The sequence below is a fragment of the Naegleria fowleri genome (assembly GCF_008403515.1).
Source record: "Naegleria fowleri strain ATCC 30894 chromosome Unknown tig36, whole genome shotgun sequence".
NCBI lineage: Eukaryota > Heterolobosea > Eutetramitea > Acrasida > Naegleriidae > Naegleria > Naegleria fowleri.
Genome location: NW_025407968.1, coordinates 437,527 through 450,256, shown reverse-complemented (window position 1 = coordinate 450,256; position 12,730 = coordinate 437,527). Strand labels below are relative to the sequence as shown.

At 37.5% G+C, this 12,730-nt stretch overlaps 8 protein-coding genes across 8 annotated transcripts; 4 read left to right on the top strand and 4 right to left on the bottom strand.

Annotated features, from left to right (window-relative positions):
- Positions 1-282: 282 nt before the first annotated feature.
- Positions 283-1,960, top strand: FDP41_004188 (uncharacterized protein; the record flags this gene model as incomplete). The annotated part of the gene is made up of 2 exons (XM_044707575.1): positions 283-649; positions 855-1,960. The coding sequence occupies 2 exons, from the start codon at positions 283-285 to the stop codon at positions 1,958-1,960; spliced, it is 1,473 nt and encodes a 490-aa protein (XP_044561606.1).
- A 347-nt stretch (positions 1,961-2,307) lies between these two features.
- FDP41_004187 (uncharacterized protein) lies at positions 2,308-3,536 on the top strand (the record flags this gene model as incomplete). Its single annotated transcript, XM_044707574.1, has 3 exons — positions 2,308-3,159; positions 3,267-3,408; positions 3,466-3,536. The coding sequence occupies 3 exons, from the start codon at positions 2,308-2,310 to the stop codon at positions 3,534-3,536; spliced, it is 1,065 nt and encodes a 354-aa protein (XP_044561605.1).
- Positions 3,537-3,549: 13 nt separating this feature from the next.
- Positions 3,550-4,278, bottom strand: FDP41_004186 (uncharacterized protein; the record flags this gene model as incomplete). The annotated part of the gene is made up of 1 exon (XM_044707573.1): positions 3,550-4,278. One exon carries the CDS (start codon positions 4,276-4,278, stop codon positions 3,550-3,552), a length of 729 nt encoding a protein of 242 aa, XP_044561604.1.
- A 32-nt stretch (positions 4,279-4,310) lies between these two features.
- On the bottom strand, positions 4,311-5,984 carry FDP41_004185 (uncharacterized protein; the record flags this gene model as incomplete). Its single annotated transcript, XM_044707572.1, has 1 exon — positions 4,311-5,984. One exon carries the CDS (start codon positions 5,982-5,984, stop codon positions 4,311-4,313), a length of 1,674 nt encoding a protein of 557 aa, XP_044561603.1.
- Positions 5,985-6,581: 597 nt separating this feature from the next.
- FDP41_004184 (uncharacterized protein) lies at positions 6,582-7,577 on the top strand (the record flags this gene model as incomplete). Its single annotated transcript, XM_044707571.1, has 1 exon — positions 6,582-7,577. One exon carries the CDS (start codon positions 6,582-6,584, stop codon positions 7,575-7,577), a length of 996 nt encoding a protein of 331 aa, XP_044561602.1.
- A 14-nt stretch (positions 7,578-7,591) lies between these two features.
- Positions 7,592-9,055, top strand: FDP41_004183 (uncharacterized protein; the record flags this gene model as incomplete). Its single annotated transcript, XM_044707570.1, has 1 exon — positions 7,592-9,055. The coding sequence occupies one exon, from the start codon at positions 7,592-7,594 to the stop codon at positions 9,053-9,055; it is 1,464 nt and encodes a 487-aa protein (XP_044561601.1).
- A 31-nt stretch (positions 9,056-9,086) lies between these two features.
- Positions 9,087-10,208, bottom strand: FDP41_004182 (uncharacterized protein; the record flags this gene model as incomplete). Its single annotated transcript, XM_044707569.1, has 1 exon — positions 9,087-10,208. The coding sequence occupies one exon, from the start codon at positions 10,206-10,208 to the stop codon at positions 9,087-9,089; it is 1,122 nt and encodes a 373-aa protein (XP_044561600.1).
- A 182-nt stretch (positions 10,209-10,390) lies between these two features.
- On the bottom strand, positions 10,391-12,634 carry FDP41_004181 (uncharacterized protein; the record flags this gene model as incomplete). Its single annotated transcript, XM_044707568.1, has 1 exon — positions 10,391-12,634. One exon carries the CDS (start codon positions 12,632-12,634, stop codon positions 10,391-10,393), a length of 2,244 nt encoding a protein of 747 aa, XP_044561599.1.
- Positions 12,635-12,730: the final 96 nt, after the last annotated feature.

Below are 12,730 nucleotides of genomic sequence, written 5' to 3'. Positions count from 1 at the left end.
GAGAACGTTTCTTTGAGAAGGTTCATCATCATCATTTATCTGAGAATCCGTTTCTCGTAAATATTACAAGCAATAACAACAACAAAAACACCAAACATTTATATTGGTGTATTAAATGTAAGTCAATCATCATCATTGAACGCATCAACCAGAACAGGACGGAAGTCTAACCATCTTATCAAGTCGTGCTCATAACCGACGACACGATTGAATCTTTTGCTTCAAAACCAGACCAACACCCTTCCAATTCTCAAGCATCATCCATCACAACATCACAACAAAATGAACAACAATAGCACACCAACTCCGACCATGATGCCTTCTTCCTCGAGTACAACCAGCAATAATGGTGCAAATGTTCACCATCAAAATTCTTCGCAAGTGAGTGCTTCATCATCTTCTCTTTCCAGCGCAGAATCCTCATCATCCACTCCGGTTCAAGCCCAACCTTCTCAAGTAGAGCCTACCATGTTTCCAAGACAAATCCCACATAACATGAGCTTTTCTGATTTGATGGCAGAGGAAATGGCTTTATCGAATCAGTCCAATGTGGACTTGGAGGCATTGCAACAAACAAAACAAAAGTTTGATTATAAGAATTTACGTCCTTCTCACTTTAAGAAGATTCGATTGTTAGGACGTGGAGATGGTACGTATTTGATGAGAGAATTTAACGATACTAATCATCACTTAATATTTTAATATTGATATTATTACATTCAATGTTTGACTCATACTGATGAAAATTCTCCGTCTATTGATTTTTCCTTGTGTTGTTATCCAATTCCCATCATCATGTTCATGAACCTTTTTCTCTTCATCACCACACCATCTGAACACGCCTCTCTTTACAGTCGGTAAAGTTTACCTTGTAAAACACAAGGAAACTGGTAGATACTTTGCCATGAAGGTGCTGAAAAAAGAAGAAATGATTCAACGAAATAAGGTCAAGAGAGTGCTCACCGAACGCGAAATTCTTGCTACTACCGATCATCCCTTCATTGTCACGCTTTACAGTTCTTTCCAATCAAAAGACAAGTTATACTTTATCATGGAATATTGCAGCGGAGGAGAGTTCTTCAGAATGCTACAAAAGCAGCCAGGAAAGTGCTTGCCAGAATCTTCAGTTAGATTCTATGCAGCAGAAGTACTTTTAGCTTTGGAATATTTGCACTTTATGGGCTTTATTTATCGTGATTTGAAACCAGAAAACATTTTACTCCATCAGAGCGGTCACATTCGATTGACTGACTTTGATCTCTCGAAACAAACAGTCCAAACAGTCACTCCAAAAATTGTGAAAGGATTTTTCTCCTCTGATAAGAAGAGCAAGCTAGACACGAAACAAATTCAACAATTTAACAGTTTTGTCGGAACAGCTGAGTATCTTAGTCCTGAGATTATTGCTGGATGTGGACATACTTCGACAGTTGACTGGTGGACATTCGGTATTCTGATGTACGAAATGCTTTTTGGTACAACACCGTTCAAAGGATCTTCTCAAAAAGATACGTTTAATCATATTCTTCACAACAAGCTTGAATTTCCAAAGGACAAGCCAATATCTAAGGCTTGTAAGGAGTTGATTAAGAAATTGTTAGTTTCTGACCAAGACAAGAGATTGGGACATAAGAATGGTGCTGCAGATATTAAGGTTCATCCATTTTTCAAGGGTATTAATTGGGCTTTGATCAGAAACGAAACACCTCCAATCATTCCACAAGTTACTGATCCAGAGGATACTTCAAATTTCAGACCTCTTGTGGATAGCGACGAAGAAGATGAAGATGAAGGTTCAGAGCAAGAGGAAAATGCTGAAAATAATCCATTCAAGAATTTTGCTTACACCTCCCAAAAGAAACTTTCTTATGGAGTAGACAAGCTCGAACCTTCAGCACATCACGACAGTCACAAAGACAAAGAAATAACACAAACAAGAACCAGTGAGGTAAAACAATAATTTATTAGAAATTATCGTCAATAAATTTCAACGTTGTTCCAAACATTTGACAACTGAGAACATGATCCAAAGTGTCAATTCTTAATGTTAACATTGGACATTTTGTTGAGTTCAGTGGTGGAACACACGCTCGCTGGAGCTTTGACCTTTAAAAGTATTTTTGATGTGGCTCATCTCTGGTCTTTTTGACCAATTTCCACAACGTGCGCGCTGGATGCCGTCCTCAAATAGAAAAAAAGAACGCAACGAGACGAGATGAATAAGGATATTCCTGAGGCGGTATCTCCCAAGAAGTAGGCTCGATCGCCCTCAGTAAAACCATCAACCACTACAATAAAACAAATAGCATGCCCTCCTCCTCTTCCTCTTCCACAAGAAAGGGAATACCATCCAGAAACAAAGAGGCGGTAAAGACTTTGTCGGCTTCCTCCACTTCCAACAAACCCATGCTTCGTTTGCATTATGCTTCGAGGAGCGTTTCAGGTTTCATTACGGAACAACTGAGAGATTGTATTCTTCAGGTGGCTGTTCCCATGAATCAAAAATTCCGAATTACGGGTGTATTGATCTGCGTGAAGGACATGTTTTTCCAGATTATCGAGGGTCCGAAACAACATGTTGAAACCTTATATGAGAATTTGCAAAGAGATCCACGACATGGTAATATCACCAAGTTGGAATCTGCAGTGTTTAATGGAGACAGTGAGAGAATGTTTCCTGGATGGAACATGAAACATCTGGATGGAATGTCCTGGTCTTCGGATGATCTTACCAATAGTACTGGCAAATTCAAAGTGCAAGAAGCGTTTAGTGCTTTAAAAAACATGATCGCTACTGTGTTGGCAACAGAACATTTAAAGAAGACTAATACAGTGGTCTTAACTTCAAAAGACATGGAGCATATTGTCACGATGATCGATTTCATGAAATACAAAAGGTTCCTTCACTTTTTACATCAAATTGAGGGTGGCTACCCCTTGTTGGCCAAGTTTGTGGGGGATATGTTGGAGATGATTAAAAAGGAAAACGGGCAGTACATCATGCTGATGGAGTCTTCTGTGATGGTGTTCTTCCCTAAAGAGAAGGCAGAGAGGTCCCTCATGGCTGCACTTCAACTGTTAAATATGATGAACTTGTTTAGGAAGAACGTAAACAGAGAAGAGATGGATGCCTTTTATTGCAATATTGGTGTGACAAGGGTAAGTGAAACATTTGAATTTATCTACTAAGCTTAGGAAAGGCATCACTGAATGTAAAAAAGCTTTCTTCAATTAACAAATGCATGACTCATGTTTCCAAACTACAGAACATTGCAGAAAACAGCGCGCCCTGCGTTGTGTTTGATAAATCAGTGTTTGATAGCCTTGGTGTTGAAGGAATATGGAAATCCCAAGGATTAATCAAGAAATTTTTCTCAGAAGAAGAAGAAGAAGAAGTTTTTACCATAGGTAAGTGAGATCAAACATGAAAATACATGTATTCTCATTACGCAATCTCCTCAATAGTCAGCGAAAACAATACAAAAATTTCAAAGGAAGAAATGGAGGTTTTATTAACACGGCTACCTTCTTGTTAGAACCTGATCCCAACTATTGTCCATAATGTGTTTTTGTCAACTTTGTTCTCATCAACGTTTCTCTTCTGCTCCTGTCCACTTCTTCAATAATGTCGTTTGCTTTCTCTATTGCTTTGAGATACTGAATGGTTGTTGGTTGCCCTTTAACATGATCTTTTTTCTTAGATAATGAATATGATACAAATTCGTTTGGATTCTTTGCAAATAAATCATCCACAAGGTTAATCAAATTATCAATGTAGTCATTCACTCTCCCTTTCAAAGCATCAAAATCTTCATTAGTTTGAATATTAGAAATAACCTCACCCATTCCATCTTGGTCTGAGCCCGATAAAAAGTTGAACGGAAGTGATGGAACATTTGGCAGAGGAAGTTTGGAATATATGGAGATCTGTTTTGATAAGGACAAGGAAGCGTCCTGTATTTCATCATCACTTGAGTCCGAATCATCAAGGACCTTTTTAATATGTTGGTTATGATTGACAAATTCTGGAGCAAGATTGGCCGTTTTTAATATACTCTCACGTTCTTTCTTCTTTGATTCGCTTCTATCCTTAATAGGGCTGTTTACATCGGAGCTGGCCTCAATAACATCCCCAACAAATTCCACAGCGTTAACAACATTCTTTGGTAATCTCTGCTTGGATACCGAAGAAAATAGGTTTGAGGCGGATATCGGTGATAAGATCTCTGGGACTTGTGTCTTTGAGCGATGAGAACGAGATGATTGAGGGGTGTTCATTTGAATTTTTTAGAATGTTATTATTTACAAATCTACTTCTTTACAACCTTAGTTTTTAGAATTTTCTCAGCCTTCTTCTTTACATTCATCCTACTAATGAGCTCAGCCTCCTTATCGTCATCTTCGTCTTCAGATTCGGAGTCCTGTCCTTCATCCTCGTGTATCTTGATTCTAATATTGTTCTTGCTCTGATTGAAATCAATTGAATCTGAATTTCGAAGAGTATTTTGGAACATTTCTTCTTCTGATGGAAGACTGTCAAGAATGGAGGAAACATTCACATAGCATTGAGCAAGAAGGTTTACAATATGTCTCTCCTCATTGCTTTGGGTACCTAGCGAAACTGTCGACATACTGACAGTATCGTTATAATCATCCGAGACGGTCATGTCCTCTCCTCTTGCAATTTCTTCAATAAACTTCTTTCGAAGCGTTTCATCAGGAGTGAGATCAGCGAGAGCAGGAGCCATCTTGTCATTCAAATGCTCAGCTCCTGCTTTTACGTTTACCAAAATTTTTGCAATTCGTTCAAACTGTTGCTTTTGTCGTTCGTTTCTAGACTGAGATTCTGACAATTGTTGAATAAACTCGTCCACTATTCGCTTACTTCCCAACCCGGAAGATTGGGAATACTTTAGATCTTCCAATTTTACCTTGAGGTTAGCTCTCTTTTCTGTGAGATGTTCAATTCTTTTTTGAGAGTCCTTCGTCATCTGCTCGAGGTTCTTATGGGTGTCTGATGATGACAAAAACTTTTGAATAACTTCGTTGACATCGTCCACACCAGTGACTTCCTTTAACTTTCTCCATTTTTCCTCAAGAATTTGCAATCTGTCCCTTTCCTCATCAACAGGTCCAGATTTCGTTAGGCCAAGCATTTGTTGGGAAGAAGAGCTGGACGATCTATTCTTTCTTGTGCCTTCTTCATCTTGATTTCTTCTTCTAGTTGCCTCTTTTTTAGCCAGGTCTGTAGTTAAATTAACTCTGGCTTCCACGTACTTCTTTTTTTCATCCAACTCTTTTCTGAGCTCTTTAACGGATTCTTCAAACTCTGTCTTCGCCTGTCCCAGCTCATTCTTTGCTAACTCTCTTAGATAGTTTGCGTCTCGTGACATATTTAAGAGCTCTACATAGTCTTTATCTTTTGATCGAAGGGTTCTTTCAATTGCTTGTAGTTGATTATCAAATCCAATCCTTTCTTCCTTGAGCCTTTCCAAAATTTGTTCATAAGTTTTTTTGATACTCTGGGCCTCATTAAATTTGATCATGGCTTTGTCTAATCGGTTTTCCAAAATTCTGATCTGTCTCGTTAACGGTGAGTCATCGGTGAGAATAGGTGCCTTCTCCTTATTAAAATCATTGAGAATGTCTTCCTTTTTTCGAATTGTTTTTTGCAGATTTTGAGCGATTGCTTGCAACTCGTCAAATTCTTGTCTTTTCAAATGAAGTATTGTTTCAAGGCGATCAAACTCCTTTTGTTGAAACGTTTTCTCACCGTTGCTTCCTCCTACTTCTTTTTGCAACTTTTTCAAAGACTCTTTCAATTCCTTATTCTCTTTCTTTACCATTTCCAGGGTGTCGTTGTTTTTTTGGAGAGCCTTTTGTTTGGTCTCGAGAGTTGCTTTCCTCTCTCGGTCTCCATCCAAGAGATTTAATTTATCTTGCATCTCCATGATGGCCTCGCTGTGGCTTTGATATTTACTCATTTTTTTAGGGCTAGGTGTTCTGTTGATGTGTATCACTGTCGTAAATTAACGTGGCGGGATTTGTTTTTCCTCATTATATTTCCAAACCACAAACATCACTCATTTTTCTTCTCCTAAGAATCACATGCCAGCCCTTCCACCACACACAACAAGCTGGGTTAGACTAGGGGTCTAACTGTCATGGTACTCTGCCACAGCGAAGGACGAGGGAATGGCTCTTTGGACTCATTCCATCACTATCAATAAGGTGACGATGTTCTGTCCGTGCCAACAGCGGTGTGGCCAATCTGGCTCTACAGGAATGGAGAGCAAGTTGGGTCCTAATTAGCGGGGAACCGGTTGAGGCAGGATGACTGAGCAAATCATACTCGCAGCACTGTAGGATGGACGGATGGCAGAACTGAGCATGAGTTAGTGGTGGGTGAAATCCAAGGGTTGGACTTGAGTTTTTGATTTTTTCGACGTTCTGTTTACATTATATTAATTAAATTAATTAATTAATCAATGCTGCATTGTGTATTGGTAAATAATAAAATAATTTTTTGTAATATTCAATTATTATCATCAAGAAATTTCTTCTCATCATCAGGCTAAAAAATGTCTTTTTCAGGCTCTCCTTCACCCTTCGTCAGACTTGGACAAGTGCTGAAATACAGCAAAAATCCATCAACAAGACCAAAGAGATTTGATACAGGTCTTTATCATGATACTATAATTTTAACAGGAAACCAAAGAAGTTTTTCGGAGAGAAAAACAAAGAGAAAGTGGATGCCAAACGTTGCTTGGGTCAAACTCTACAGTGAAGCTCTAGACACTAGAATTCAATTAAAGGCAACAGCAAAGGCACTACGTTGTATTGATAAAGCCGGAGGCCTCGATAATTACTTACTGAACACAAAGTCTGAGGATGTCTCATCAAGATTCGGTAATTGGTTGAAGAAGAAGATTATCAAACAACAAATTGAAAATAAGAGAGTACAAGGATTGAACGAAAAATTGGAAGAAACAGCCCAAAGTTTGGCTCAATTCTTGAAGGAAAATCCATCCGAATATGAAAAAGTGGTACAATTTGAACAACAACAATCAAGCGGAGAACATTTGGTCTCTTACTTCAATAGTCTCTCTCCAGAACAACAAGATCGTTTGTTAACATTACAACAATTAGAAATTCAACAACTTGCACAAAACAAAAAGAAGAGAGAATTCTTGAACCGCTTGCAAAAAAAAGAAGCCAAAGCTAATGAAGAAGGAAACAAAATTAGCGAATGCCAGAAAGTATGTCTACGACATTCACTTGAACCCAGAGATGAAAAAGAAACTCGAAGAAAGAAGAAAGAGAAACATCGAAGAGTTCCAAAGGCTTCAGAAATTGGGAAAGATTCAAGAAGAGGCCACTCAAGAAATTGTTTAAACATTTGGTTCGACATATCAAACTCTACAATTGGATACCATCATAAATGGAATAGAAAATTCTTTGAAAATTTGATTATCATTAGAAACTTACAACTTCTCCTAGATTCATTCATACTATTAAAACAGCAGTATTGTGTTCAAGTGTCAATTGATTTCAGGTTCTACTTGTTCCTCTTTTGAAATTCAACAAAAAAATGAACAAACAAGCACTGTTGAAGAAGTTATCAGCTGCGAAAAAATCAAAGCAGCAACCGGAATTGCCATCCAAACATCAACAGAAGAAGCAATTAGAAGACGATTCTGAAAGCGACAAGGACAGCAGCAGTGGAGATGAGTCATCGGATCATGAAACCACAGTTTCAATCAATCAGAAAAATTCATCTTTGAACTCTAACAACAGCTCTGTTGGAAGAGGTGTAAAGAGAGATCTTGCTTCTTCCTCCTCCTCTTCGGAAGCATCATCAGCGTCTTTTACCACTGCTCCGAAAAAGTTGAAAACCTCTTTTGCTTGGAACATTGACCAGCAATCAGAGAAAGGAACCTCAGAGGAGCCAGAGGACAATGAAGAAGAGTCTGCAAGTGAGGATGAGGAAGACCTCGTTGAACAAAGCACTGATGAGAAAACCAAAGCTCATCACCATCATCACGATGTTCACCATTTGACTGAAACTGAAATTGCAGAAATAGAAGAAAGTCTTCCCAATAAGGCTCCAACAAGTGAAGCAGATTTTGAAAGACTTATCATCGGAGAGCCTAATAATTCTTATTTATGGATTCAATACATGACATTTATGCTCAACACCTATGGCTTTGAAAAAGCAAAAGAAATTGGTGAGAGAGCAGTGAGTAGAATACATATTTCAAAAGAGAATGAACGATTCAATTTGTGGAGCGCTATTATGAGTTTATATGTTTCTAATAACAAACCAAATATTGAAAAAGTTATTGAAAAGGCTCTACAAGGATCATCTAAGCCACATAATATTTATTTACAATATGCAACTATTCTTAACAAGCTTTATGAGAAGAAGAAACAACGCCTTGACGAAGCTGATGAAGAAGAGGCCGAAGAAAGCGATGCTGACGATGAAAACGAAGTTAAAAAGAAAAAAACAAGTGAACTTGAAGATTTACTGAACAGAATCGATCAAGTTTACCGAAAAGCTTGTAAAAAGTATAGAAATGAGAAGAAAGTTTTTGAAGAGTATGAACGGTGGTGCATTTCAACGTTAAAAGATATCAAGAAGGGTGAATTGGTGTTGGCGAGGTCACTTAAGGTTTTTCCAAATAAGGAGCATATTTCTCTTAGATGCAAATTTGCAATTCTTTTATACAAAACTGGTGAAAATATCTTAGACGCTAGAAATGTGATGGAGAATATTATACAGAATCATCCAAAGAGGTCTGATGCATGGTCTATTTATCTGGATTGTGAGCAACAACACACCAAAGATGTCAGATACATTCGAGAAATCTTTGAAAGAGTTTGCCATCTCACAACGCTTTCCACTAAAAAGATGAAATCCTTCTTACAAAGGTATCTGAAATTTGAGACTCAACATGGTGATGTTGAACGGCAAGAGCATGTGAAGAAGATTGCCAAGGACTTTATCCAAAGCAAACTTCAGAAGGCTCAAAGTGTGAATGCCAACAATTAATTAAACTGTCTAACAGTTGTTGATGTCATGACTATTTCATGATGAATTTGCTGCAAAAGGTTCGTAAAAAGTCTTCGAACGGTATCGTTTTGTCGCTCAAATGTACCACAACAATTTCATTTTCTCCTCTCTTTTCCAAATTCACGTTTAGTTTAAATTGTCCTAGTTGATAAATGTCATCAGAGCATCTCTTCACAGCAATGTTGTTGTTTTTCAGAGTATGTTCGATGGGTTTGATACATGCATTGATGAGTTCTTCTATTCGTTCGTATTTTGTTTGAACTTTCTTAGTTTTTAAACTATCCATTTCTCTCTTTAGCTCTTCAATCTTATGTTCTAATGTTATTCTGGTATTTTCATGTTCTACTTTCACTTTTTCGAGTTGTTTCTCGAGATTGAATACGTGACTTGTCAATTCTTTAACTTGCTCTTTCAATTTTTGGTTTTCAATCAAAATATTCGGAAAAACTTCATGAATTTTCTCTTTTAGCGTATTTAGTAGCAATATATGCTCTTTGTTTGTAGAATATAAAGATTGTGATAACGTTAGATTATTTCGTTGCAAGTGATCAATTTTTTCTTTCATTTGTTCCATCTCCTTCTCCACAGATCCTACTTTCATTACATTTTGTACTTCATCCCAAGAGAGAGTAGTGCTGTCGATTGATGCCGACTGAGTCACATCAGCATATCTATTGGAAGATGATGAGTTATTGGCTGTGCCGTTGGTGTTCATCAATAATTTTTGTAAATCCCGATTTCGTGCCGATGAGGAGCTGAACCTGCTTGATGTGCTCTCGTTGCTAATCGTGGACCGAACCTCATCAAAGTCTTCCCCAAATGAAATATTATTACTACCCGTGTTCACCAAGTCTGATCCCAATGTTTGATCCGTCAAAGAATTTCCTGTTTTATTCGAGGAGGCTGATGATGGTGATGTTGAAAGTGTCATCAGAGAATTCAAATTGTGTCTTGTCGGAGATGTTAACCGAGCATTCTCAAGGGAGTTATTATTACCACTCGTCATGCTCTGAAACATGGATGATGACAGAGTACTTGTCTGTATGTTCGGTGGTTGTTGTTGCGACTGCGGTTGACTTGAACCCGTCAGCCAACTCATACCTTTTGAAAACGAAGAAGGGTTTGTATTCATTTTTTGAAAATGATTTCTTTCCCGCTTAATTTTACAAAATCGATCTTGATATTTCTCAACATGTTTTGAAAAGCCTTTCTCATTAGTGTATACATGTGTACATTACCATACATGATGAATATTAATATTCGGACTCTATAGAGGATGGTGGTATGACAATAACCTTATCCTGAATGAAAAACTTAAGGAATTCTCTTATCGTACATCATGTAGCGATCGGGAAAGTTTGGAATACCATTTCCTTGATTTTGGGAATGATCATGGTTGTTGGGATCATCCTTCCACAAGCAGACCCTTTTTGCAGCATGACCAATAATGATAATAGAGATGAGTAGTTTGAGAAGGAATAAACATGCAAATCCAAGAAGAACAATAATGACGGGATGAAGAAAGATCATCATGGAAGCAGGAGTGCCAGAAATCTCTGAGGAAATTGATGATGGTGCCTCCAATGAGGAGGAGGATAATGTTTCTCCACCAACACCACCACTTATAGTACTACTACTCGAGGACCAACTTGCATCAGCAGCATTGTAACCAAATACAGCAACGAAATGGAAAAGCCATGGCAACATGACTTCTAAAATCATTCGGAGCGTATGTGTGATTAGTGGTCCCTCGAGAAAACCAAGTCTTCTTGCTACCTTACTTCGATTGGTGTTATCGAAAAAGGATGAAACAGCAACATCTCCCTTTTTGGGATCAGTGGAATGTGAAATCAAATCATCACATAACTTGAGAGTATAGAGTTTGAATGTGGAGGGATTGATATTGTTGAATTTAGAGACAAAGGTGTGCTTTAAGGTATCAACAAGCACTTCTGCAAAAATCATGAACACAAAAATCTGACCAAACTCTTCCATCTTGTCATCTAGAAAGGCAAACAGAGAGTTATTTCCTTCCATTTGTGCAATACTACTTTCACTAAAATCATTCAAATCCACACCAGTCAACGGCGCTGATGTTGAGTCCACAATGGTTCTCAATGTGTTTTGTACGATAATGAGTAGAGTGAACCAAAAGAGCTCAAATCGTTCTACCACATCGCTACATGCAAGTTGAAATAAATTTTCTTTGGTAAATCTCTTGAACACGCTTCCTTTAAGTTCAACAAAATTTGTCGAAATGATCATGGTTAATAACGTGTAATTGGAACTATTGAGAGCCGCATTTAGAGTCACAATTCGAATGAGTTGTACAATACTATGTACATATAAATACGCCACATGTACTGAAAATGTCACAACAAAATGAAATAGCTCTGTGAGAGCTCCTTGACTAGGCCCAGACTCAAAGGTTGATTGAGTAGAAGAAATGGAGATGAAACATTTGATGAACTGTTTTGCAGAGTAAAGTACTGCAATTTGAGAGTCTAGCCCAAAGGCAGAGCATAGCTTATCAAAAACATCAAGCATATTTCCAATAACGTATAATTTCAATATTGACTCTCCTCGAATATAGTGATACAATAGCGAATAATCTGTCGTGATCATGATTAAAATAATATTAATGAGTAGACATAAGAATTTCACAATATCAAATAAAACACTCTCGTGAAGGACCGGTCGTGGTCTTGAGGATGAGTTTGATTCCTTATCAATCGCTTTTAAACATAATTTAAATGGTAAAAGTACAAAGTACTTGATTAAACTCAAAATTATTCCAAGCAGTGACAATAAAACTCTCACTGGAAAGAATGTCAGGTAAAAGAGAAATGTATCCAAGCAAATGAAAAATCCAAAAAACAAAAAGCGTTCCACACGAATTGGAATTTCTACAAATCTATACATTTGACTCCTCAGTTCTTCGTCAGTAAAGCAGTTATCTTTTGGGTCATGTGTTAATTTCACAAAACTATTCGGAAAATTATAAGGTTTTCCATTATGACTTGTTGTGGACTCTGTTTCCATTACACTCTTCACAGATTCTGGACTGTCTTGCCTATTATTATCATTCGAAAATAAGTGAGTGGCTGCTCTTGAACTGACATTCAATTCCCTATGCAAATACTTTAAAAATCCTTCAAATCGTTTTAATTTCTTTTTAGATTGCTTAGAATCATTTTCTTCATTATTTTCCAAGTTGGGAGTAACTAAATGTAAACGATCATTCACTGATCGTTCGTGATGATCAAAATCCACAAAACTTGAATCGGATACACTTATAGGTGACTCATCATAGCTCGCAGAAAAAGTTAAAGCCTTTTGTTTTCTTGATTGAGTAATATTGAGAGTAGGTGTCGATGGTGTTGAACTTGGAGAACTGCTATAGCTTTCCATATCCAAAATTTTAGAATCGATATGAATACTACTATCATTGAGAGATTGATAAGTCTCGGAAGAAGGTGCAGCTGCTTGCTGCTGTTGTTGTTCGTTATCCTCTTGCACTCCGAGTTGAAAGTGATGCGATTCGGAAGAAGAAGCCATTTTTTAGGTCTTTTGAATAATTCGAATGGCCATTTCCGATGTTTCAAAGAGATGCATGAAAAGCGTTGAAAGAAATACATTATTACAGTGCGTTGG